Source organism: Barbus barbus (assembly GCF_936440315.1).
Source record: "Barbus barbus genome assembly, chromosome: 47".
Taxonomy (NCBI): Eukaryota; Metazoa; Chordata; class Actinopteri; order Cypriniformes; family Cyprinidae; genus Barbus; species Barbus barbus.
The window spans coordinates 22,879,018-22,905,795 of NC_136725.1; the positions used below are offsets into that span (position 1 = coordinate 22,879,018).

Consider the following 26,778-nt stretch of genomic DNA (forward strand, 5'->3'; position numbering starts at 1 on the left):
AAATTACATAAAATTACTATATACTAGTAAAATTACTACATACTATATATTTATATTTACAATAGATAGATAGACAGACAGACAGACAGACTTAAAAAAAAAAACTATAAAAATCCTTATACTATAAATACATAAATAATATTTGTAATATATAAATATAAAAATAATATATTATGTTTTACACACTCACATATAGAATATTTATATATGTATAAATATATTTATGTGTGTGTGCATATTTAAAATTGGTGTGTATTTAAAAAATAATTTCTTAACTTCATTAAGTACATATAAAATATATTAGGTCATATATATATATATATATATATATATATATATATATATATATATATATATATATATATATGCAAGGGATATCAACGGCTAGCCGTTAGATGTGGAACGGTACACGTATCGAACCGTACGGTTCACGGGGCGAATTCCAAATGGAAGTGATCATCCCTATGCCCTTGGAGTGGGGACTTTGGAGTGAGCAGGGCACGTGTGTGCCATTATTTAGTTGTTTGGAATGCACTTGGTAAAGGGAGAGACGCAATTTCCTCATTATTTTCAGCTGGGATGTTTCCATGACAATGCAGCACGGTGTGCGTCAGCAGCAGTGTTAATTTCGTTGACGAAGACGAAAAATATTCGTCGACGAACCTTTTTTCTGTGACTAAGACGAGACGTTGACGAGCTAAAACTAATATCTGATGATAAAAACTATGACGAAATGTATGCGCGTCTTCGTTAACAAGACGAGACGGGACTAAAATGTTATTTGAGGACTACCGGACATTCAAAATACATCCTATAGGCTAAGTTAACTGTCTTGTCTTTCAAAATGTGCGTCTCTGTCATTGTATAAGGGGCGTTTGCATATCTAGTCTCAGTATGGCAGCCGCAGTGGACGGATAGGCTACCAAAACGCGAACTAGGGATCTGAAACAATGGCCTCAGCACCCGAAGGGTTAGGGAGTGGGTGACCAGACGTCCCATTTTTCCCGGGAGTCACAATTCATTGTCGATTAACTTAAAGTCAGTGAAGGTGCGATAGGCGGAAACGCACTGATAGAAGTGCTCTCTCTCGCGCGCGCTCCACTTCTTCAGTTCTCATACAGCGCGCGATCAGTTCTCAGTGCTCAAATACACACACAGCAGTCCACATGTCTCTCATGTAGAGCATCTCACGGAAATACAGTCCGTTATGGTTTAAGTGAGCTTAAACAGGTGGGTGAAAACTGAATGTATGTCAGTAGGCTATTACATACATACCTTCCGTCTTAAATGGACAGCATTCCTAATTATCTGTCATAAATGTTAACCAACAAAAGATGTTAAATCAATGTATACTTAAGTAAACCTACTGTATCTGAAAAATTAGTTTAATTTATATTTCTACCAAAAAATGAACATTTATTCCAGTTTTTCCAAATTCAATCCTTGATTCAAATTTCTCATAACTAAGCTTAATTGATTTGGTCTAAAGAGAGAAGTATTAATGACTATTTTTGTTTGAATACTACATATAAAATAGCTACCAAAATAAATGTTGGTAACTGCAGTTTGACTAAAAGTAATGACTAAAATTTGACAAAAATGCAATGACTTTTCGTCGACTAAAACTAGACTAAAACTATGAAAGACTCAAATGACTACAATAAGACTATTAAGCATTTTCGTCTCAAGATAAAGACTAAGACTAAATCAAAAATGCCTGCCAAAATTAACACTGGTCAGCAGATTCGCTGATTGACACCAGCATAAAAAAATATACATTTTAAAAAGTTGTATACATATTAGTTTTTATATATTATATAGCAAAAACTTTAAAAACGTTTTAAAATATAAAATGTATGTTCATTTGCAACAGTTATGCTAACAACAATAAAAATACATTTATGACATTAAAACAGCGACATCTGCTGACAGACACCGTGCTGTGTTGTCACGGGAACATCCCAGCTGCAGATAATGAGGAAATTACATCCTCCCTTTGCCAAGTGCATTCCAAATGACTAAATAATGGCACGTATGGGCCCTGTTCACTCCAAAGTCCCCACTCCAAGGGGTTAGGGATGATCACTTCCATTTAGAATTTGCCCCGTGAACCGTACGGTTCGATACGTGTACTGTGTGGAGGCAAAGACCCACCCAATGCAAATCGATTTTATCACCGTGTTGCTGGGGAATATAATGTAGCGATCTAGTATCTAGGCTGTTTTATTAATAACAATTGTGGGGAAACGTTGACAACAAGTTTATGTGTGTGTGCAGCGCAATCTGCGATCACTGACCTCTCTCTCTCTCTCTCTCTGTGTGTGTGTGTGTGTGTGCGAGCGAATGATGTGTGGTTAGTGTGCATCAATTAAAGCAGCGCATTAATATAGAACGGTTATTAACTCTTTCCCCGCCAGCGTTTTTAAAAAAAGTTGCCAGCCACCGCCAGCATTTTTGATGATTTTCACCTAAATTTGACGGCCCTCAGAATATTTTCTGCTATGAATATATGAACATATTATATATCAAAATAAAGAACCAAGCCTCTGCTTGAAAAAAAAAAAAAAGCTATTTTATTCTATCTTCATCTGTTCATGTTTTATCACCACTTGAATGCACATAGGTTTCATCAGAAATACAACATTTTGGACAAAAAACTGAGAAAAATGCATTTTTTATCAAAGTAGTGCATTTTCAAGCAAAATACATTCAAATGTCATATTCTTTCACCTGTAAATAATTATATGAATAACTGAAATTGCATTCAATAAACAGAACAGACTCAGACACACACGAACGCACGCACACGTTTATACACACAAACAGACACATATAGGCTACATACATATACATACTGTACATACACACACACGAACGCACGCACATACACACACATGCTTGTTTTTGTGAAAAGCGGGGACATCCCATAGGCGTAATGGTTTTTATACTGTACAAACTGTATGTGCTATTGCCCTACACCTACCCTACATCTAAACTTAGCCCTCACAGGAGACTGTGCATTCCCCCAAAAACTCACTCTGTATGATTTATAAGCGTTTTGAAAAGTGGGGACATGGGTCAATGTCCTGAAAAGTCACCTTCGCCTTGTAATACCTGTGTCATACCTGTGTCATTATACAAATTTATATCCTCATTTGTCACAAAAACGCACACACACACACACACACACACACACACTCAGATTGACGGGTTATCGGGTTATTGTCCATACACAACTAGAGATGTTTCTGTGTCTGTAAAGGCATCTCTTTCACTGACTACTTCCTTCCAATCAGATTCAAAATGGTCAAAACATGATCATACATATATATGATCTACATGTTCTCTGATCCTTCCATTTATGCCGATCGTCTTGTTTTCGGACCCGTAAAACCCGGAAGTCCCGTAACTCATTCAGGACATGCGCTAGGGCTTTGCTTACCGTAATATACCTAGAACACGGATTGCCGTAAAAACTCGTCAATGGTGGGGAAGCGTTGTCTCTTAATTGACGAGATATCTCGTCAATGGCAGGGAAAGAGTTAAACTGACTTGGAACTACCTGTGCATTAAACGGTTTTACTGCATGTCTGCCAGCCAATCAGAATCCAGTATTCAGGCAGACCTTGGAAAATATATATATATATATATATATATATATATATATATATATTAGGGCCGGGACTCGATTAAAAAAATTAATCTAATTAATTAGAGGCTTTGTAATTAATTAATTGAAATTAATCGCATTTTAAATCGCATATAAATATTTGACCTGAGAACTGTGAGAAGTAAGTTTTTTTTATATGGATTTTTAAATTTCCCATCCACAGGGCCAACCAAAGCGGTCTCATCAGCTTCTTTGTCCATGTTCACTGTGGTTTGTTTTTGGCTGTTTCTCAATATGCGTTCTTCAGCGATCTTGCGTCCTTGTGTTCTCGTTCTATGTCATCATTAACCGCCGAAGTTCAGTTCCAATTCTCAAGAACGCAAGTATAGAGGATGCATGAAAGTGCCCGGATATGTTCTTGAAACTGAGGATGCATCGAGTGCAGACTTGAGAGAATCGAGCCGTTAGAAATCCCAGAAAACGCTGTGGGTGGCCGGTGTACGGAAGCCTGTAAGCTTTAAAGTCGCTCTCACAAATACTTAACGGCTCTTCAAGTTGAAAGTAAACATTTATCATTTTGTTTTGGTTAATTTTAATAAAGTTAACATTTATCGTTTTGTTTTGGTTAATTTTAATAAAGTTATAAGACCCGGAGAAAGTCTGCATTTTTATTGGCATATTAAAATGAATCTTAACAGTAAAACATATAACGCTGTAAAATAAAACAATACAATTAACGTTATATGAAAGTAATATCTATAATAGTATGAAATGTTTTAATAAGTTATGACATTTTGTAATATTTATTGTTCATTGGCCGTTTCTTATGCTGAGACTATGCGGTCAGTTAAGCAGGAATGCAGTACATCTCAGTTCTCATAAGTGTGCGTTCTGTGTTCTCGCGTCCTTCCGAGTTCGTTCTTCCAAGGAAGCTTGGCAAGACCGGTCTCCACGAGAACGCAAGTCCGTTCTTTGCGCTAGTTGGTGCTCCAGTATAATCGGTCCGCCGAAACTCATCCAGTGAGAAACGTTCCGCGGTGCAAAAATAAGTGCGATTAAAATGCGTTAAAAAAATTTTACGCGTTATTTTTGTGTAATTAATTAATCTAAATTAACGCGTTAAAGTCCCGGCCCTAATATATATATATATATATATATATATATATATATATATATATATAAATATATATATATATACACACACACACACACACGCACAGAAATACTCAAAATATTTTTAAATAAATGTTGTTTTATCAAAAATGTTTGATGGCCAACAAATAAGCATACAACATCCAAGATTATATCCAATTGGTCAAACACCACAAGCATTTTTCTGGTATCGTCACTGTTGTCAATTTCACGCAAGTACATTCTTATGTTTTTTTTCCCGTTTCCATTAAAACTGAATTACCCATCCTAACGACCTCTTATACGGCCCTCATTAAAGAGTAATAGTCTCATTCTGAATAAGCTCCATCTCTGCTCAGCTGTCATGATGAATAAAGCAAAAGTCGGACGTTCCCTGCACTTTTTCTGACCGGAGAGGACAAAACGGTTCCTCCAAACGAACAAAGTGATTAGGGTTAATCAGGGGTCGTTGATGAGGGCAGACGAGCGGCACTCTGACTCTCATTTAAATCACCGTTTCATCATAATATAACACCTGCAGCAACACCAGAAAACATTAGCGACATTCAATCTGTAAGAAACAGACTAAATAATGACTGGAATGCTTTATTAGTGACCTACATCAAACCATGAAGTTGAAAAATTCTAATTTTCTTCCAGAATCTCCACTATATACTGTATATACAGTGCCCTCCATAAGTATTGAAACAGTAAAGTCAAAATTTCTCTGTTGGCTGTGGAGTCAAGACATTTGCAAATATGATTAAAAGATGAATATGAGACAAAACTACAGAATGCCACATTTTATTATTAGCCATTTCAACACATACATGTTTTACCAAATAAAAAGAACAGCACTTTTAGAGTTCATCCACTCATTGATGTGAGCATAAGTATTGGGACAGTTGAACATAAGGCAGATATAAAAGATTAAAAGCTATTATTTAGTTGCAGATCCCTTGCACACAATCACAGCAGTGAGTCTGTGACCCATAGACATCACCAGACTCTTGCTCTCATCCTTTGAAATACTTTTCCCATCCTTTAATGCAGCCAATTCCAATTGTTGCTTGTTTTGGGGATTTTCTGCCTTTACTCTCCTCTTCAGCTGCTGAAATTCATGTTCAATCAGATTTAAATCTGGAGATTGACTTGGGCAATCTAAGACTTTCCATTTCTTTGCTCTTATAAACTCCTTGACTGAACTGGCAGGGTGTTTTGGGTCATTGTCCTGATGCAATATGAAGCACTTCCCAATGAATCTGGTGGCATTTTCTTGAATATTGGTAGGCAAGATGATTTTGTACCCTTCCAAATTCATTCTGCTACTGTCATCATACATTAAGTCATCAGTAAAGTTGAGAGGGCCTGTTCCAGAGACAGCCATGCATACCCATGCCATGACACCACCTCCACCATGCTTTACAGATGAGGCTTCTGTCTCCTGAGGACAGTAGATTGTCAGAGCATCACCCATGCTTCTGGAAGTTGTTTTTTTTTACACGTCTTTTAGGGTTCATTTTCACAGCTTTTATGATTTGTCTGTCATCAACTACTGTTGTTTTCTCAGCCGATCAGGTCGTTGTTGGTTGCTGGCGTCGCTGGTGGTTTCCAAACTCTTGATTTCTCCATGCCCTTTGTTTTTGCTAGAGCTCCAATTGACTTCCTCTTTTCTTTTAGCATCCAAATTGCTTGCTTTTCTCTCAAAGTCAGCTCCCTCATCTTCATCCTGGTTTGTGTGTGTCATCATCATCGAATGCAAGATTCAGAATACAGAAGTAATGGATATAACTGATACGACACATTCCCTGCTTTTAATATCTGAAGAATTAATGCAACAGGACACAGCTGATCACTTAGAAACACCTGTGAGGCAACTGTTCCAATACTTATGCTCACATCAGATAGAGGGATGAAACTCTAAAAGTGCTGAACTTCTTAGCTGCTAAAACATCTATGAGTTGAATCACCCAATAATAAAATGTGACATTCTGTAGTTTTGTCTCATAATCATCTTTTAATCATATTTGTAAATGTCTCGACCTCACAGCCAACAGAGCAATTTTGTCTTTACTGTTCCAATACTCTTGGAGGGCACTGTATATACACACACACACACACACACACACACACACAGACACACACACATATATATATATATATATATATATATATATATATATATATATACACACACACAGTGCCTTGCAAAAGTATTCATACCCCTTAATTTTTTCACGTTTTGTTATGTTGCTACCTTATGTTAAACTGCTTTAAATTACTTTTTTTTCCAAAATGAAAAAACACATTTATAATGTTACAAAAGATTTTTTTTTCAAATAAATGCTGTTCTTTTGAACTTTCTATTCGTCTGTGAATCCTGAAAAATAAAATATATCTGTTTCCACAAAAATATTTCGACATTGATATAATGAGTGTTTCTTGAGAAGCATAGCAGCATATTCAAATGATTTCTGAATGATCATGTGACACTGAAGACAATATATTCACATAAAAAAACAGCTCTTTTACATTGTCATAATATTTCACAATTTTTTCACAGTTTTTATTGTAATTTTGAGACTTCTTTTGAAGAAAACAAAAAATCCCAAACTTTTGAACTGTATCACGTGTGTAATTCATGTAAATATTTTATCTGTACGTCGCATCCTCTCAATGAAAAATGAAAGAAATGTATTACCGACTAACATGATTAAAGCAATTTGAAAATCACCCTTAAACAAGTTCAGCAAAGCAAACTCCGAAGAGCCGACGTCTGTCTAATGAACTGGCCAGAATCTCATCTATTATTTACAGCGACTCCACCTGCAAGAGCTGAGGGACAAAAGCTAGTTTAGAGCAGGATGGGATCAGCACAAATGTCTGATGAAAGCTGAAGCGACTTTTATAACGTTGATTGTAGAGCTTTTGATGAAGCTAATGCAATGCAAATAGATCTGGAAAGCTGCCACCTGCCTGCTTTTTCCTTGACTCCAACGAAAGAGAGAAAGGCAACAAGAAGATATGAAGTTAAATAACTTTTTTTTTGGTTAATTGCATCTGCTGAGTTCATCTGAAAGGATTATAACTAGAATTTCATACGGATCTAATTTGCTCTTTTTTCACACAGATTGCAGATCTAAATGCCAGACTGTTTAATCTGCGTGTTGAAAGCCAAACATGAGAAAGATTAAATTATAGTTATTATAATTTGGCCATACACTAAAATGCAGTTTTCATGCAGCGCAACATGAAATACACAACAGCAGAAAATCATTCAAGCAAAAAATAAAAAAACAAATAAATATAGAAAAATAGAAAAAAGAACAGAATAAGAAAACAAAAAAAGATAAAAACATTATAAAATTAATTAAATTAAGAAAATAATTATTGTCTCTCTATCTCTCGCTATACACACAAATTACAGAGCAATTAAATTAATTAATTAAAACAAATTCGATATTAAATTACATATATGTTATAATTATCTACATATTTTGTACAAATTCTTATATTTAATATTGTTTTTAATTATATAAGTTACAAATTACAAATATTAAAAATATATAATTTTATAAAAATATACATTTGTAATTAAATATATGAAATTTAATTAAACATTAGATTATGAAAATACTATGGAAAAAGCAGGGTTTTCATGTAATGCAAAATGAAATAGACTCAATCTGTGTTTCTAGCAGCTGTATTCTTTAGCTTCAATATACAATGGCCTCATAAGTATGGCTGTTATATCCTGCGGATAAAATCTAAAATTGGTAGTGTCCATCACGAGAAACACAATTACATTTGCATTCTAATTAAACCCTGTGTGCAGTATTCATATCTATGTATTTATCCGCGCTATAGCGAGGAACGATTACACCTGCTGATAGACTAACAGCCGACGATTTAAACGACAGCTAATGGCAGCCGTAATGACAACGACACAGAGGAAGGTTTCAGAGAAACCCAGCTCTCTTCACAGCAAGAGCCGGCGGCGGTTGGGGAATTAGCACAAGCTGCCGTATAAATGAGAACACTTCGCTTATTTATCCCATGATTCAAAGAGCTTTGCTCTGATATCCCGGCAGGTTTGTGCAATGAAATACAGCATGTAATCTGGCCTATGATTGGAGGCATTCGAACGGGAAAAACACCACAAATGGACGTCTCACAAATTCATTATTGCTCTAATAATGTTGTTTGGACTCGAATGCAGCCGTCGAGGGCTTACAATGTTTAGAAGCTATCAATAGATTTATTAACTGGAAAGCCTGAAAATGCTCTCTGTATATGATATGATAAGAGCTAGTGATTTTCCGAAACTCCTTCAATGTGCTTCTATGGGGTTTTCCACCTGTTTTATGGCCCAACAGGTGGAAATGGTGCATCTGATCACTCATGAAGTGAAGAATCCTTCATGTCTGGAGCACAAACATGCGACAAATTCTTCGACGGTATAAACTACAGCTATCGGATCTACAGTATGCTGCAAAAACATACAGCACGAGCAATGCAGTCCGATTCCCAAACAAATGACTCTTATGAGCCGCTTCTTTCAACTGAATCAAAGCACATACTGTATGAATCATTTAGAATTCATCTGACTCATTTACTGAACCACTTTTCTGCAAAAAATGAATCAAATGACCTTCTTACATAAACATTCAGTACGTTTAAATGAACAACAATATTCAGATTTTAACATGATTAAAGCCCTGGGATTAGTATTACCTGGTGACCTCCAGTCATTTGTAATAATTGCGGAGGTTGTCTGTGATCTTAATCCCGTGCGAATCAGCCATGTCTGTAATTTGTAAAGTAAAAATTCCCCCGCAAATGACCTACCATATTTCGCAGAACACCGAGGTCCTGTGATAATATTAGTCCCGTGCAAATCGGCATCTCTGTGATTTGGCCAGCATTTGGCGGGTCGTATATCATTTTTCAAGGTTTTTGTTTCCCGTTGTGCCTTTTTATCCATCTTTCGCAAAGAATGGAGCTGCGTTGGCGTGCTTGATAGTATTTTGGGTGCTGTCATATACCATACAATTTGCAGAAAGAGAAAGCTGAAAAGGTTAAATGTGTTTCAAATAAATCAAGCATAAAGCTTGAGATATTATTTTAACATGGTGAAATGTAAATGGCAAAGGGCACGAAACTATATTAGTATTTTACATTTTTTTTTAAATCCATCTAATTGGACCATAGAACGCGACTCTCAAAACCTTGACATCCGGGAAATAAGTCAGTAAATTTGAGTAAAATCATAGGCATCGCTTATCCCATGCGAATGCACCACACGAAATTCAGATGTGGGGGGGGGGGGGGGGTAATTTCAAAATCACACATGGTCCCCAGATAATACTAATCCTGTGCGAATAGGGCTTAAGACAATACTCTGATTAAGAATCTACCATGTAAACAGATTTTTGATTACCTCAATCCGGCTAAAGTCATACTCGAATTAAACACAAATTGAATTAAGACATGTTGGCCCGGTTTCACAGACAGGGTTTAGCCTAAACCAGGATTAGGCCGTTGTTCAATTAGGACATTTAAGTAATTTTTTATAAACGTGCCTTAGAAAAAAGCAGTACTGGTGTGCATCTAAAGACAAAACAATGGCACTGTTATATTTTAAGATCAGTCAGTGCAAGTTTATTTCAGTTGAAACAGCTCAGACTTACATTTTAGTCTAGGACTAGGTTTAAGCCTTGTTTGTGAAACCGGGGGGGTGGGGGGGGGGGGAGTATTCCTATTTTAGCTGCATTATCGAAGTGCAGCACAGACATGTACACAACTTAATGTGACCATCATGAAGGACTTTTCGCCGCATTTTGTGTCAGGATACACACATGATGACACACATGGTCAACTGTTTGATGACCAACAAAAGAGCATGGCTTCAACAATGATTCTGCTTGAATCATGTATAGCATTACAAATAATTAACTGCACTTGAAGCTTTCGTAAGATTAAAAATGAAACATGCAAAACTGTATATGGTATCATAGTGAAGACAAAAATTAGATTACTGATATCCATGTAAACGTACCCAATGAGAAACAATAAAAATGTTAATTTGGCCCCTTCATTCAAGTGCTCAGTTCACACGCTTGCAGGGTTGGGAAGGTTACTTTTAAAATGCATTTAACTACAGATTACAAAAGACACACTTTAAAAAGTCATTTATAATGTATTTTGTTAGATTACACAAGTTTTGAAACTTAATCTAAATAATTTAGAAAGCTTTGGAATACTAATAAGGTATGTAGCCTAATGTAAAGGGTCCACTAAACAGAGGACTTAATTTTCCTTTGTAAATTATGCTTAACAACACTGGTTTCCCACAATATTTCTTGAATGAAAAACGCAGACAATCTTCAAACATTCAAAAGTTTTCACCCCCTAATGCATTGTGTTTACTTCTTGAGCTGATCAGTAAATGTTTTCAACCTTTACAACAGCTGTGTATATAAGTCCCTCAGTTGTCCTCAGTATGAAAAGATGGATCTCAAAATTATACAGTCATTGCTGGAAAGGGTTCAAATATGCAGAAGATGCTGAAAAACCTGAGAATATGCAGGAGCTGGAGGACATTTTCTGAAGAATAGTGGGCAGCTGAACTGCTCAGGACAAACAAGGGGCTCATGAACAACCATCACAAAACATCAAAAAACAATTGTGGATCATCCAGGTAACGACAGACAGTTAAGATTCCAGGGAATGTAAAATTCAGTTATTATTTCATGTGGACGATATACGTATAAAGAGTTAATTTGTAAAAAAAAATGATAAACGCCACTTAAAAAAAAAAAGAACTGACTGCCGTGCATTATTCACCACATATAGCATGTTTTGAATCATAACATGGTTTTATTGATTTTCAACCGGCTCAGGGTGCATCACTACATCCCTAGTATTACAGTATATCAGTGATACTAAAATAACACTGGCACAACCTTTTCACATACCAAACACACTAGAAAGAAAGTCAAACATGTTTGAAACAACGTAAGTAAATTATGACAAGTTAAATTTTTGGATGAACGATGTAATTAAAGCTAATTAATTAAATGTTCAACTTGTGAAAAGTCAAAGTGCATCTTTGTTCAAAATAAAGGCCACTTTATGTATGTGAGTTTTGAGATTAAAACTCTTCTCGTCTTCGCTATAAGTGTGTGTTGACCCGATCCAGACACCAGCCCAGAGGAATCTCAAACTATTTGTTATTTTCCACATGCTTCCAACTTTTACGTGCCACCCAGTTTGACCTTTAGTCCTATATGGTGCTGCTTTAAGATTTCTATTGATTTTCTGAAAACTCACATGGTTCTGATAGAGCCACAAATATCTTGGCATTTAATTTAGCCTGAAGTACTTACAGAAGACAAACATCTAGTGTCTAGACAATGAAGTCGACTCGTGGAGTGATGGCTGATGGGATGTCTGGGGAACAAGGGATGGGAATCGTAGGGAATTGAGCAATTCTGGGACTGATTCCTCATATCGATTTTCATTCCTAAACTCTTTTTTTAACATTTGTGAATAAGAAACAGTTATGATTGCCTTCACGTCATGTCAGGTTTCGGCAAATGGAGTGATTTCACAGACTCAGAAAATCCAACAGAATATAGAGTTCTGCTTATTTAGTTGCTACTAAATGCCTCAGACTTGAAGTGTCTTGCAAAATTTCATTGCCACAAACCTGAAAAGTAATTAAAATCACTTGGATTATCTAGTACCTTGTTAACGTGAATAAAAGATGAGTTTTCACAGACTTTATAATGTTGCACATAAATACAGTTACTGATTAATTGGTCAAAACTAAATGTTTAATAATTCAGTATATATTGCAACAATAAAAAGCTAGGGTTATTTTAAAATTGGTAATGTCATTGGGATACTTGTCAGTCCTCTGTTGTGTGTCGTGTGTTCTCGCCTCTTGTGTCTATATTTGGTTTGTTTCCTGTCCTCGTTTAATGTGATTATTAGTTAATTCTGGTCCAGCTGTGTTTGTCTAATTATGTATGATTATCCTGTGCATTTATAGTCCTGTCCATTCAGTTTGATTTCGTTTGATCTACTCGTTACTTCCCGGTGTTCCTGTCCGTGTCAGCCTTGCCTTGTCTTGCCCTGCCTTGTTTGGAGTTATTAAAGCCTATTATTTTGAGTTTATCCTCATCTCCGTGTTCTCGTTGATCCTTGCTGTGTGCACCGTGACAATACTAGCTTTTATTCATTTTTAATTAATTGTTATTTTTACATTTTCTGTTTTAATTTTTATTAACAAATGGTTTGAGATTCCTTCGGGCTGATGTCTGGATCAGGTCAACACACTTACAGTGAAGACGAGAAGAGTTTGAATCTCAAAGCACATGTAAATAATGTGGCTTTTATTTTAAACAAAGATGCATTTAAGATGAAACACTGCAGGCAAAAACACTTTTTAATGCACCTGTCAATTTTGCGATGTTTGGCTTTTCATTAAGTATTTTTTAAGACTAATGGAAAGAAAATATCCAAAATACACTTTTAAATACACCTTTAAGTGTTTTTTTAGCACTTCATCTATTTCTGTCAGTAGATTTCTATTACAATACATATCTTTAAAGGTTGTTTTCTCAAAATGAGATTTTTCTCCTGCACTGAGCCAAAAATCTCCACTTCAGCAGAACTTACATAGACCAAACATTACAGTTTGATTACTATCTATATTCTAAAGGTTTTTACGAGGGATTTGTTCATATATAGTTTGCCTGATTTTATACATCACTTGAATGTATAAAAAAAAAAAATGGAAAAATTGTTTTATGGCATGATTTTTTTATGGCTTTTTTGAGTAATAAAAAGAGATATCCAAAATCCCCTCTATAAAAACCTTTGAGTCTAATATATCAACAAAATGAAGGATTTTGAATCTGGCTTCATCCAATGTTGAGATTTTTGTTCTAGAAATGTATGCAAATTAGTGCATATTTAATTAGATAACACCTCATTTGCATATTTCAACATAGCATTTCAGAAAACACTTAATACAAAAAACATTTGCAATTCTAAATGTAATCAATCAACTGTACAAGTATGGATATATATATAAGTTCATATTTTTGCCCTATTCACCTGGAGTGTCTCCGCTTAAGTTGATTAATGCTAGTTTATTCACTTTATATGTTTTAGACATGTAAATCATCCACTGAGGCTTTGGATTACAGGTATGACCGATTGCTTCATTTCATAAGACCTCAATATATCATCAGGAGCCACGGGTGTTAATTTTGTGTTGCCTGTATATGCTTTTTTGAATCTCAAAGTGCCGGTAGCCAATGACTTACATTCTACGAATCACCAAGGACCACGATTTCAACCAAAAATCTTTTTTACTGTTCTACTAAAGGAAAATATGTCATGTACATCTTGGATGTCCTGAGAGCGAATAAATTAACAGCATATTTTAATTTGTGGATGAACTGTCCCTTTAAGATTCAAGACTTTACAAACCAGAAGCCCGTCTCTCTCTCTCACACAGAGTCCAGTGTGTTGTGTTGGTTTAATTCAGAGTTTGATGTCAGTCTCCAGCGGGCAGGTGAGCGGATGAGGCGACTGCAGCCTCCGCTTTTTTTCTCTGCAGCCTTTAAGCAGAAACATCAGACCGGGCACTGCAGTCTTTGAAGCACTGCTCTCAGAGCCTCCTACACTGTGTGTGCTTGTTTGTTTGTTCACAAAGGTGTGTGCGTGTGCATCACACCTTTGAAGGCTATTTTCCACAAGGAACAACAATTACACTTCCTCCTACTCCAGTCATTAATGTTGTCGTTCCTGGAGGAAACATGTTTGTACTTAAACTCTGTGCTGCAGCGGCAGTAATAGGCTGAAACGATTCTTTAAGCCTATCTGTTAGCTCTTGAAACATGAGGCGGGCCATTCTTTGAGCTCATCTGTAATGTGGTCACCTGTCAGCCTCAAGAGGGATGCATTCACAGATACACCGAATGACACGACACAAGCGCAACTAATGCGATATACAGCTGAATCTCACTGAAGCTGATGAGCTGCCGCAAATGAAACCAGATGCTCACGGTCATCAAATGTGCTGTGACCCACAAGACTTTGCCTGGGTAAATGTACAGGTCTTGGCCAGAATGCCCTGCAAGTTGCATTTTCAATGAATTAGTTCAATTAATTATTAACATGTCATATATTTTATAGTCTTTTTGCGACTGTAGACTATTAGAATCAGGATATTAAAGTGAACTAAATCCATAAATAAACACACACACACACACACACACATACATATACTGTATATATATATATACATATACAGATGCATCTCAAAAAATGTGAATATCGCGAAAAAGTTCTTTTTTTTCTAACTCATTTCAAAAAGTGAAACTTTCAAGTTTTTTTGTTTTAATTTTGATGATTAGAGCTTACAGCTCATGAAAGTCAAAAATCCAGTATCTCAAAATATTAGAATATTTACATTTGAGTTTCAATAAATGACCATTCCTACAGTATAGACCATTTCAACGGATATTCGGCGGTATAAGGAAGTGACGTCTTTGTTCCACGGACGTTTCCAGTTAGTGTTCAAAACAATGGCGGCAGGCGCTTGATGCACAGTGGGATTGCGATTAATTTATTTAATCCTGCTGTTTAAAATGTAGAAATTAAAATTAGATCCTTGTAGTTCGGTGGTTGGGTGCTCCCGCTGGGCTCGAACTAACATTAATTTATAAATAATCGGAAATTAAAGGGTTGGATGCCCGGAACGCGCCTGGATTGCAGCAGTGAAGAAGCAGAATAGACACTAGCAACTCTAGGATATACAGCGCACATTTCCATTGAGGTAAGGACAAGCTCTTTTTTTTTCCATCTAATTCTTGTATTTATTTACGTTAACTCTTCAAGTATGATGCAGCATTTTGTTTTCGTCATTGTTTACATATGCGCCTAGCGTTTTGATTCTTTTTAAGTGAAAAAGGCCAAGCTTTTATTTCCGTTTTATTGCAAGCGTTATGTAGGCTATAATTAAATATGAGTTCTCATTAGTTGTCTAGCTATCTTGTAAGCAGATAAATGCAGTGAGTAACACATTATAGAAATGTATTCTCTAAACTTGAATGTTGTATAGTGAAACAGTAGTTTACAAAAGCTAACGGTAAACATTTGTCATCACTTATGCTTGTCTAATGTTAATTCCAACATGTACTGATGTATTAAACAATAATAGTATTATTTGTAAATGCTGTGCATTAAATAAAATAATTGTTTTTCTACTTCTGTCTTTAGGAAAGCCATCATCTGTAATGTAAGACAGCTAAGACAGTGAGTGGTACAGGGAGACAGGACAGTGCCAAACCACATGTGACCATATGATCATCCAGATGTGTTTGAGAACTTGAGGATGAAATGAAATGTAGTACTCAAAGCTGCATATGGTCAGCCTGCTGCTTTTGATATTGATCACATGTTAATAAATATGCTGGAAACAGTCTCTGTCTTTTGTTTATATGCAGTACTGGTCAAATGTCTGGGCACATTACTACTTTTTATGTTTTTAATACAGACAAAATCAGTAATATTGTCAAACGGTTTTCTGTTTTAATATTCATATTTCTGTGATGCAAAGCTGGATTTTGATCAGCCATTACTCCAGTCTTAAGTGTCACATGATCCTTCAGAGATCATTCTAATGTGCTGATTTGATATTTGGTTAGTGTCAGTGTTGGAAACAATTGTGCTGCTTAATATTTTTTTCTGGAACCTGTGATGCTTTATACAGGATTGATTGATTAAATCCAGACAGGAATTTTCAAAATGATAGAAATCTTTTCTAACAGTGTGTCTTTACTATCACTTTTTAAAATCAATAAAAAAAAGTATAAATGTATTAATATTCTTAATAAAATAAATACTGACCCCAAACTTTTGAACAGTAGCGCATGTTGTTACAAAACATTTATATTACAAATAAATGCAGTTCTTTTATTCAAAGAATACTAAAATTATCTCAGTTTATAAACATGTTAAGCAGCACAACTTTTTCCATCACTGATAATAAACCAGCATATTAGAATGATTTCTGAAGATCATGTGACACTGAAGACTGGAGTAATGCTGAAAATAGATTTAATCACAGAAATAAATTACATTTTAAAGCATATTAAAATAGAAAACCATTATTTTAATTTGCAATATTTCAAAATATTACTGTTTTTGTCTATATTTTTGGTCAAGTAAATGCAGGCTTGATGAGCATTGGAGACTTACAGACTGACCCAGCAATGCAAGTGAAAAACCTCCCCTGAGTTGACATCTTAGCACACACCATGATAAGATCGTAAGTAACACTGTTTGTCTTGCTTCAGTTTAACCGAACATAAGACTGATGTCATCCATTGTACAAACAAATGATCCCAACTTCTGAGGAGTTAATTGTAAGCATCCAGACTGCGATACGCGTTTAACGCTATCTCTCGTGTACACGCACACAGCATCAATCAGAGCCGTCCGGAACACTACTTTTAATGTTCTATGTCATGTTTAAAGGGTAATTATTATTATTATTTTTTTACATACCTAACTTGCGTTTTCGCTAGGCTTAAAAGGGATGCGCTTGCGCTATAGGTTTTTATAGATCTGAGATTTTAAAATGGCGCTACCGGAAATGCTTCAGGACCAGACATGCGCAGTAGCGCTCCAACGCCTTTGTTATTGTTTACGTCCGTGAAATGGTCTATAAATTCTGGGTATCTCTTGTTCTTTGAAACCACAATAATGGGGAACATGACTGACTTGGCAATGTTCCAGAAGACAATCATTGACGTCCTCCACAAAGAGGGTAAGTCATAGAGGGTCATTACTGAAACGTGTGGCTGTTCACAGAGTGCTGTATCAAAGCATATTAAATGCAAAGTTGACTGGAAGGAAGAAATTGGATAGGGAAAGGCACACAAGCAACAGGGATGACCGCAAGCTTGAGAATACTGTCAAGCAAAGCCAATTTCAACACTTGGGAGAGCTCCACAAGGAGTGGACTGAAGCTGGAGTCAGTGCATCAGGAGTCACTACGCTCAGACGTCTTCAGGAAAAGAGCTACCAAGTAGTGTTGCTTTCGTCAATGAAAATTACGACGAAATATCGTCGTCAACGAACCTTTATCACGAGACGAAAATGCTGGTCATGTGACGATGACGATAACAAAATGTATAATGCAATATTGTTGACGAATAAAAATGAGACTAAATGTGGTTTACAAAATAAAAACTATGCTAAAATGTCTCTTCATTTTTGTTGACTAAAATGAGACGAAACTAAATGTTATAACGTTATTTTGTCTCGTTTAGTCGCGTTATTATTATTATTTTGCAGTATTTCTGTTTCCGGTGTCTCACTTCAGGTCGCACTGCGCAGACGCAGGCGACGTTACTTCCTCAAGCCCCATTATTTTGAAGACGACAACAAAGTTAAGTCTGACACAGAGAAAGGGACCGATGGCCGGCCAGCCGGGGTTCGTCTTTGGGAGATGTGTGTGTACTTCTAACATGTTTGGTTGGTAAAATAAATGTTGTAAATTCAAATCAGAGCGTCTTCCGTGTCGGGAATGGATGTATTCTTGAGTCTATAAGGTAACAATAATGTAATAAGATAACCTTGTTTGAAATGGGTTTGGCTAAAAGAAAATTTTGGTTTCGTCTATACTAACGTTACTAGGTACTTATACTATATTGACTGGGTTAAATAGAATTGTATTACTAAAAAGAGACTAAAATACAATTTTCATTGACGAAAACTAGACTAAACTGTCATCAGTTTTCGTCGTAAATTTTGCATTTCATTTGGAAATCAAGGTCTGGAGTCTGGAAGAAGACTCAAGAGGCACAGAATCCAAGCTGCTTGAAGTCCAGTGTGAAGTTTGTGAAGTCAGTGATGATTTGGGGTGCCATGACGTCTGCTGGTGTTGGTCCACTGTGTTTTATCAAGTCCAAAGTCAATGCAGCTGTCTACCAGAAGATTTTGGAGCACTTTATGCTTCCATCTGCTGACAAGCTTTATGGAGATGCTGATTTCCTTTTCCAGCAGGACTTTAGCACCTGCCCACAGTGCCCACAAAATTAATATTTTGAATATTTTTTATTTTTATTTTCTGTTTTCGTCATAAGGTTGAGCAATTTAGTTGTTTTTGTAATGTAATAGATTTAGTAAGTTAAAATAAATTAAAATGAAAAATGTAACTACCTGAACTACCTCTAATAAAACGTGTGTTATGTATTATATATTTTAGATATTATTTCAGTTAATGTTTTTTTAACAAAATTGTTTTTTAAAGAAGTTTTAGTTAATATTAGTTTCAGAATTAGTTCAGTTTAGATTATTTCTATAGTTCTTTAAACAAAAGAAACCATTTCAAAGCAGCGTCACAGTAATAAACATTAAAATAACAGAATAAATCATGCAAACTTGACTTTTTAGTTTATTCTGAAGAACTTTCCACATATATAAGAACCAGCAGGACGTAACTGTCCGACTGACATGTAAAGCGACCAATCAGTCAATAATATGAATATTAAATTATCGATACCACATCAAAAGACCAGCGAGAGAAAATAAAATTCAATAAAAACAAAGCACAGAACTGTTTATCTGAGTTCGGCTGAAGATAAAATGCCACAGAAATGAGTGGAAATGGTTTGTGACTTTGTGATCTGAATTCCTGCCCATCTAAAAGTAATTATTTCACAGACATAACTCACGAAACAGAAGAATATACAGTTCTGCTCATGAACATCAAATGCTACTGAATGCCTCAAACAAAACTTTTACTACAAGGTTAGCTTTTGATGCCATTAACCTGGTAAGCCTTTGCAAAATAAATAGTTTTTCCTTAGACATGATAACTGGATGACTGGAAGACTGATTTCCAGATAATATAAATATAAAGGTGAACTTTTTCCAAAAATCACCCGGCAGCCATCAACAACTGCCTCTCACTATGATGGGGGAGTTGAACAAAATCTAGTTTGATCATAAAATGTGACATGACGGTGCAAATGATGAAGCCGAGCAGTGAATATTGACTGAAGGTGTTTAATTACCGTCTCTGCGGTTGAGTTTGGCGAAGCCCGGCCCGTGACTGTTGGACAGCTCTGATGAACTCGTGAAGGCCGTCTGAGGCAGAGCGGAAACCAGCGGAGAATCACAGCTCTCTACAGACACACAGAAACACACATCAGAACCATACTGATGCACAGAGATACTCTTCAAACCACTGGGATCAATTTAGGGATGCAACGATACCATTTTTTCAGAACCGATGCGATAACTGCCGATACCGATCTGATTCGATACCAGCGCAATTTGCTTTAAATCAATGTAGAATTTCTATACCTCTGTGTGGTGACCTGATCAACACCCTTTTGAGTGTTAAACACAATATACTAAATATAGACAACTTCATTTTAATGAAAAATAACAAATGAAAAAATATATAATCATAATCTATGACAAAAAAATACTATTGTGAAGTAGGTTAGTGGAAAATTCAGCAGCAAAATATACTCTAGTTTAGGATACTCATGGGTGCTCAGTTTTATACAAATCGTGAACTTGACTTAAATATTCACCTGTACCTCATATTTAACTATGAAACGGCTTCAGGACACTTGAAATATAGTGCACGGAAACTTTATGGTGCTTTATGTTTTTGTGCTTTCATGGGCCTTAACAATAACACAGAATAGTATACACACAATATCGATTTAGATCGGTCTCCTCTGACCGATACCTGATCCGGCAGAAAATGCCAGTATCGGAGCCGATGGATGCATCCCTAGGTCAATTAAAGGTGCTGTATGTAGGATTGACCTAGCGGTTGAACTAGGTATTGCAGTCCAAATTCTAAATATTGGAGAGGATTTTTTTTCACCAGTCCCTCCTCCTCAGACTTTGCGCACATGCAAGTTGCCAGATTAATGACACCAACAGGAACGAGCGCACATGACGATGAATGAAATGAAATACGCTGTGTTTTCCGCCAACTGGCAAACCGGTGTGGCGAAATACAATTGGGTAAACTGGCAGTGGGCGGGTTTCACAAACCAAAACACAAACCGACATTCCGGGCCGGAACCCACATTTTCAAAGGAGAATTACTGACTGTAGCATTGTTTTTAAGATAAACAAGCATGTTAACTTAGCATGTTTCTTAAATATCTGCAAACATATTATGGTATTTTTATGCTTCAGTAGAGTAAAAAACTTACATACAGCACCTTTAATATTTTTATTAAGCAAGAACGCATTAAATTGTTCTAAAGTCATTCCTGTTTCAAATAAATGCTTTTCTTTTGAACTTTCTATTCATCAAAGAATCCTGAAAAATAAAATCTATCACAGTTTCTCCAAAAATATTCAGCAGCACAACTGTTTTCAACATTGATAATAATTGGAGTAAAGAAAGAAAGAAAGATTTTAAAAAAATGTAAGAACACCAAAAAACAGGGACAAAGAAGAAAAAAGGGAAGTAAATTAAAAGACAAATAGACAGTAATAATAATAACAATAATAGACAATAAATAATAAACTAAAAATAAATAAGTAAAAATAAAAATAAATAAGTAAATAGAAGTGTAAATACTGTTTCAAAAGGTAAATCAGTTATTCTTATTTGTATTCTGTATAACTGAATCTTAAAACAATATGCTTAAAATTCATCATGAAACAACCCATTTTACTTCCATAATATAAAACAGGTTATTAAACAAGAAAAAGTAGGGCAGCACTTGATTTCGAAAGACATGGATAGGGAAAACTGTCTGAATGTGACGTGGAAATAAAATAAAATAAAAATGAATTGTTGACATCAGCTGAAAAAGAGCGAGAAAATAAAGTCAACATGTCACACATCCATTGACTTTCCCATCAACCCTCACATGCAGCTCCTCACATTAGTGCTGAAATTGGGGCACTTGAAGATGTTTTTAAAGCCCATTCAGCTTTACGTTTATTATTCAACTTCATAAGAAATTCAAGACTGTTTAAAATGCTTTTACCTACAGAAAAAAACCTTTCCACAAAGCTGACCCATTTTTCTACCATGAAACACACGGTCAGATGACCTGATTTAAATAAAACCAAGCGTTTTCATACAGCATAATGTGTGTGAGAGCGTGTTGGAGCCGTATTTCTTTATTTATTTAAAGAGAAAGCAATGTGTTGTGTGAAATATTCTGTACATTATTCCTCTAGTTTTATTGCAAATGGCTCTTGTTTGTATTCCCACCGGAGTACAATAACACTTCCTATTACTTTTATGGTAATAGTTATTCCCAGAGTGTGCATTGAATAATATACGTTGAAACATAATTGTCCTTGTCCTGGTTTGTATAATCAGCTTCTGAGGCTCTATATAGTGTGAGAGTCCAATGTATAAAGCACAGGAACTATGAGCAGACGCCTGAACTCTAGTGCTGCAATCATCTTCTCTCGAATACATCATTCTGAAATAATATTTTAGAAAAACAGTGTATTATTTTCATATCAGAGAGTCGTGTGGTGAAAGCTCTGGGCACTTTGATGGTTTTTGCAGTTGTGATTTTGTCATTTTTCTAAAATACGCCCTTCTGGCCCTTTTCTTTCTTGGTGTTCAGTGAGGAAAACAGGATTGGAGATCATTTCAGATGCTATAATAATAATAATAATAATAATAAAAGAAAATATAAAAATATAATTTAAATACATAAGAATACTAAGAAAAAAAACTGCAAATTAAGAAAATAAAAATAATACATAAAATAAATATTAATATTTAAATTAAAATAAACATTAAAAAAATAAATTTAAATAATAATATAAAATAATTTAAAACAAAATGTAAAATAAAATAATTTTGAAAAATAAAAAAGACATAAAAAAAATACATAAAATACACTAACCATTAGGCCACGGGAAGTCGTGGCCTAATGGTTAGAGAGTCGGACTTGTAATCCGAAGGTTGCGGGTTCGAGTCCCCGGCCGGCAGGAATTGTAGGTGGGGGGAGTGAATGTCCAGCGCTCTCTCCACCCTCAATACCACGACTGAGGTGCCCTTGAGCAAGGCACCGAACCCCCAACTGCTCCCCGGGCGCCGCAGCATAAATGGCTGCCCACTGCTCCGGGTGTGTGTTCACGGTGTGTGTGTGTTCACTGCTGTGTGTGTGCACGTTGGATGGGTTAAATGCAGAGCACGAATTCCGAGTATGGGTCACCATACTTGGCTGAATGTCACTTCACTTCAACATTAAAAGCATAAAAATGAAATCAAGAAATAAAAAATTAAATAATGAAATTGAGATTGGAGACAGTTTCAGCAACTATAATATTATTATCAATAATAATAAAAATAACTATTAATAATAATAATAATTTATATAAACAATTAAATACAAAAACAAATAAAAAACAAGAGATTAATAAAATAAAATAGTACATAAATATTAATATTTACAAACAAATACACACATTTACAAATACATTAAAATGGTATGAATAACAATAGTGGTAGAAGCAACATAAAATAATACTAATATGAAATTATAAATCTCAAACAAATGTGACCCTGGACCACAAAACCAGTCATAAGGGTCAATTTTTCAAAATTGAGATTTATACATCATCTGAAAGCTGAATCAATTTTCCATTGATGTATGGTTTATTATGATAGGACAATATTTGGCCGAGATGCAGCTATTTGAAAATCTGGAATCTGAGGGTGCAAAAAAAAATCAAAATACTGAGAAAATTGCCTTTAAAGATGAATGAAGTTCTTAGCAATGCATATTACTAATCAAAAATTATGTTTTAATATATTTACAGTAGGAAATTTACAAAATATCTTCATGGAACATGATCTTTACTTAATATCCTAATGATTTTTAGCATAAAAGAAAAATTGATAATTTTGACCCTTACAATGTATTTTTGGCTATTGCTACAAATATCCCCCAGCGACTTAAGACTGGTTTTGTGCTCCAGGGTCACAAATAAAAATAAAAATTAAATAAAATTGTAAAAATAATAATATTTAAATTAAATTATAAAAAAAACACACAAACAAAATTATAATACATTAATTAATTCAAAACCAATAAAACAAAAATGAAGCTCTATATAGTGTGAGAGTCCAATGTATAAAGCACAAGAACTATGAGCAGACGCCTGAACTCTAGTGCTGCAATCATCTTCTCTCGAATACATCATTCTGAAGTCATATTTCAGAGGAACAGTGTCTCATTTTCATATCAGAGGTCTGTTTGGTGAAAGCTCTGGGCCCTGTGACAGTTTGGCAGTTGTGATTGTAATTTTTTTTTTAAATCGTGTCCTTCTGGCTCTTTTCTTTTCCTTGTTTTCAGTGAGGGAAACAGAATTGGAGACAGTTTCAGCTGCTGATCAATACAAAGGCCCCTGCCGCCCGTCCTGCGGCCGCTGATTGTGGAGAAGATCCTGTCGCAGTATGGAGGCTTTAGGTTCAGTCACGCTCAAATCAAAGCGTGAGGAGAGCTAGTAATGGACGACCAGCTGACTTCAAACAGACCAGGTCCGCAGAAAGCAGCTCAGCTACACATTACAACATCAGAGGAACATTCACTGCAATTACCTTCACAACAGCTGAAAGAAATCAGTTACTTTAAATTGTAATAATATTTCACTATTTGTACTGCATTTTTAATTAAATAAAAGCAGCCTTGGTGAGCAGAAGAAACAAAAACAAATGATTATTATTATTATTATACAATAAACTAATATCATATAATTAAAATTGATGCAAAAAACAGGGGAAAATAACAAAAAAAAAAGATAATTAGACAAAAACCATATAGATTAATAAATAAATAATTTATTATTAAATTAAAAATATATTATTACGTATAAACACTGTTTCAAAAAGTAAATACTAGAAAAAATAATTAAAAAAATGATACAAAATAAATATTATTATTATTTTTTTAAATATACATGTTTAATGCATTTGTAATAAAACAAATTTAACAATAAATTACTTTTCTTCTATACACAAATAAATGGAAGCCTGTTCCCACCAATAAATAAAAAATAAAACAAAGTAATTTTATATCACAATCCTAACCATAGAAAAGAGTTTAAATGGAGAACAAATGAGATTTTGTTTTATTTTAACTAAATTAAATAATAATAATAATACATAAAATAAACATTGATATTTAAAACAAATAAAACCATTTAAAGATAAATTATAAATAACAATAAACAAAAATATATAACAATCTAATGAAAAAATAAAACATTTAAAAATCAATAAATTACATATTAAAAGTCCAATGAAAATAATAATAATAATAATGAAATTCAGTCAATTTCATTTTCTCCTCATTCAATATCCAGTTTGAATAAGAAATGGAAATTGAGTTATAGAAATTAATATGTGTTGCAAGCTGTGCTTCATGCTGACATGTTCGTGTTGTCATTAAAAATGTGAGGCAGAGGTTGTGAATGTGCATTTATAAAAGGAGCAGATTGTGCATGTGTGAGCGCATCTGTTTTTGCATTGGCTTCTTGTTCTCTGCATGCGAGCCAATTCATTCACTGCTCTACACAATCATTAACAATGTTTCCATATACAGCTCATGGTTTTGCTTTGATTGGTCTGGCTGGAAAAGGTTTCAGCCAATAGCATGCTTTCAGAAATGTTTCTGTGTCCAATAATTGGTAAAACAGGGCGAGTGATGAGCTCTTCAGAGACTTCCCTCAATGACTGCTTCTCCATCTTTTCATATTGATTCTGACAAGCCACTTCATGCAATCAGCAGCACCCTAAATGCGAATAAATCTAGATTTTTACATTTTCAACATTCATGTCATGCACATGGGGTGCAACATGGGACAGTTTTTAAACAATACTGAAAGAGTTCGTATATATGGTGCAACACTTGTTCACAGTTTTTCATAAAAAAAAAACAAATCATAAAAAATAAAAACTCACTTTGTTAGTACATGTGTGTTTGATAGAAAGCACAACATAAATCATGAGCTGAGTGAAGTAAGTAGTTAACAGTGAATTCATTATGATTGGGCCTCCTCAAGTAAAGTCATGTCAAAATCAACTTTAACCAGCCATTAGTTTATGTTAGTATATGGGTAGAAACAAACCTTACATACTGTAGTCACGGGAAGAAAAGACGCTAAGACTCACTAAAACAAATCATACAAAATATTAGTGTTACTTATTGGTATATTTTCTACGTTTGATTTAACAGATCTGTCTAATTAATGGCACTAATACTTTCAACGAACAATAATTTAATAATTTCAAAATAACGGAACTACAGTATGTAAGGTTTGTTTCTGGTGGGACACTCATTAGTGGCGCACTCTCGGTGCTCGCTCGGCGCCGAAGGTTTGATGTTACGGTAATGTCCATATTTTAATCTAATAAATGTCGTCTGCTTTTGTAAACCGAATTTGAAGTCATATTTACATTTCCCTTTTTTTTGGAAAGTTATGTATAGTAATTAACAGCGTTGTTTTGAGCTTCTGGACACAAAATATTTGACCTTCTGTTCTGTGTCTCTTTACAGGTAACATTATGTTTGGACTTTCTTTTGAGTCCATATATGTGAAATTATGTAAATAAATAATAAAACCATTAAAAATAATTCTTTGTTGTATTGGTGGTGTAAAGGAATAAGGAAGACACTCTCACATTGTTAATGTGTCATTGTGTCAACTCATTATTAACTACCCATATATAATATCAACTAAGTTGATTTTGACATGACTTTACTTGAGAGGGCCCAACATCACTAACTCATTATTAACTACTGTGACGCGTCGGCTGCCTCCCCCCTTATTATCATCACCCCCCCGTCCCGTATTCGCCGCCCTTCACCAGGCTCCCGACGGGAGTGGGTGTGTGAGAGAGGAGGGGCGCTGAAACAGCCAGGGCTGGCGGCGTGTGTTTAAATGCCAAGTGCGCCTCTCCTCGAGAGACCGGTCTCTTCCCCGTGCATGCACGC

At 35.1% G+C, this 26,778-nt stretch overlaps 2 protein-coding genes across 2 annotated transcripts in view; one reads left to right on the forward strand and one right to left on the reverse strand.

The window, feature by feature from the left end:
- LOC306865753 (contactin-associated protein-like 4) overlaps nucleotides 1-26,778 on the reverse strand; it is a gene marked incomplete at its 5' end in the record, with an annotated part of 151,290 nt that overhangs the window by 90,594 nt on the left and 33,918 nt on the right. Inside the window, one exon of the mRNA XM_079410522.1 lies at nucleotides 19,846-19,952. Coding sequence (XP_079266648.1) covers nucleotides 19,846-19,952 — 107 coding nt within the window. The remainder of the gene's footprint in view (nucleotides 1-19,845; nucleotides 19,953-26,778) is intronic.
- Nucleotides 15,184-26,778, forward strand: part of LOC306865755 (serine/arginine-rich splicing factor 9-like) — a 343,328-nt gene continuing 331,733 nt past the window's right edge. Inside the window, exon 1 of the mRNA XM_079410526.1 lies at nucleotides 15,184-15,261. The gene's annotated coding sequence lies outside the window, so the exon portion shown is untranslated. The remainder of the gene's footprint in view (nucleotides 15,262-26,778) is intronic.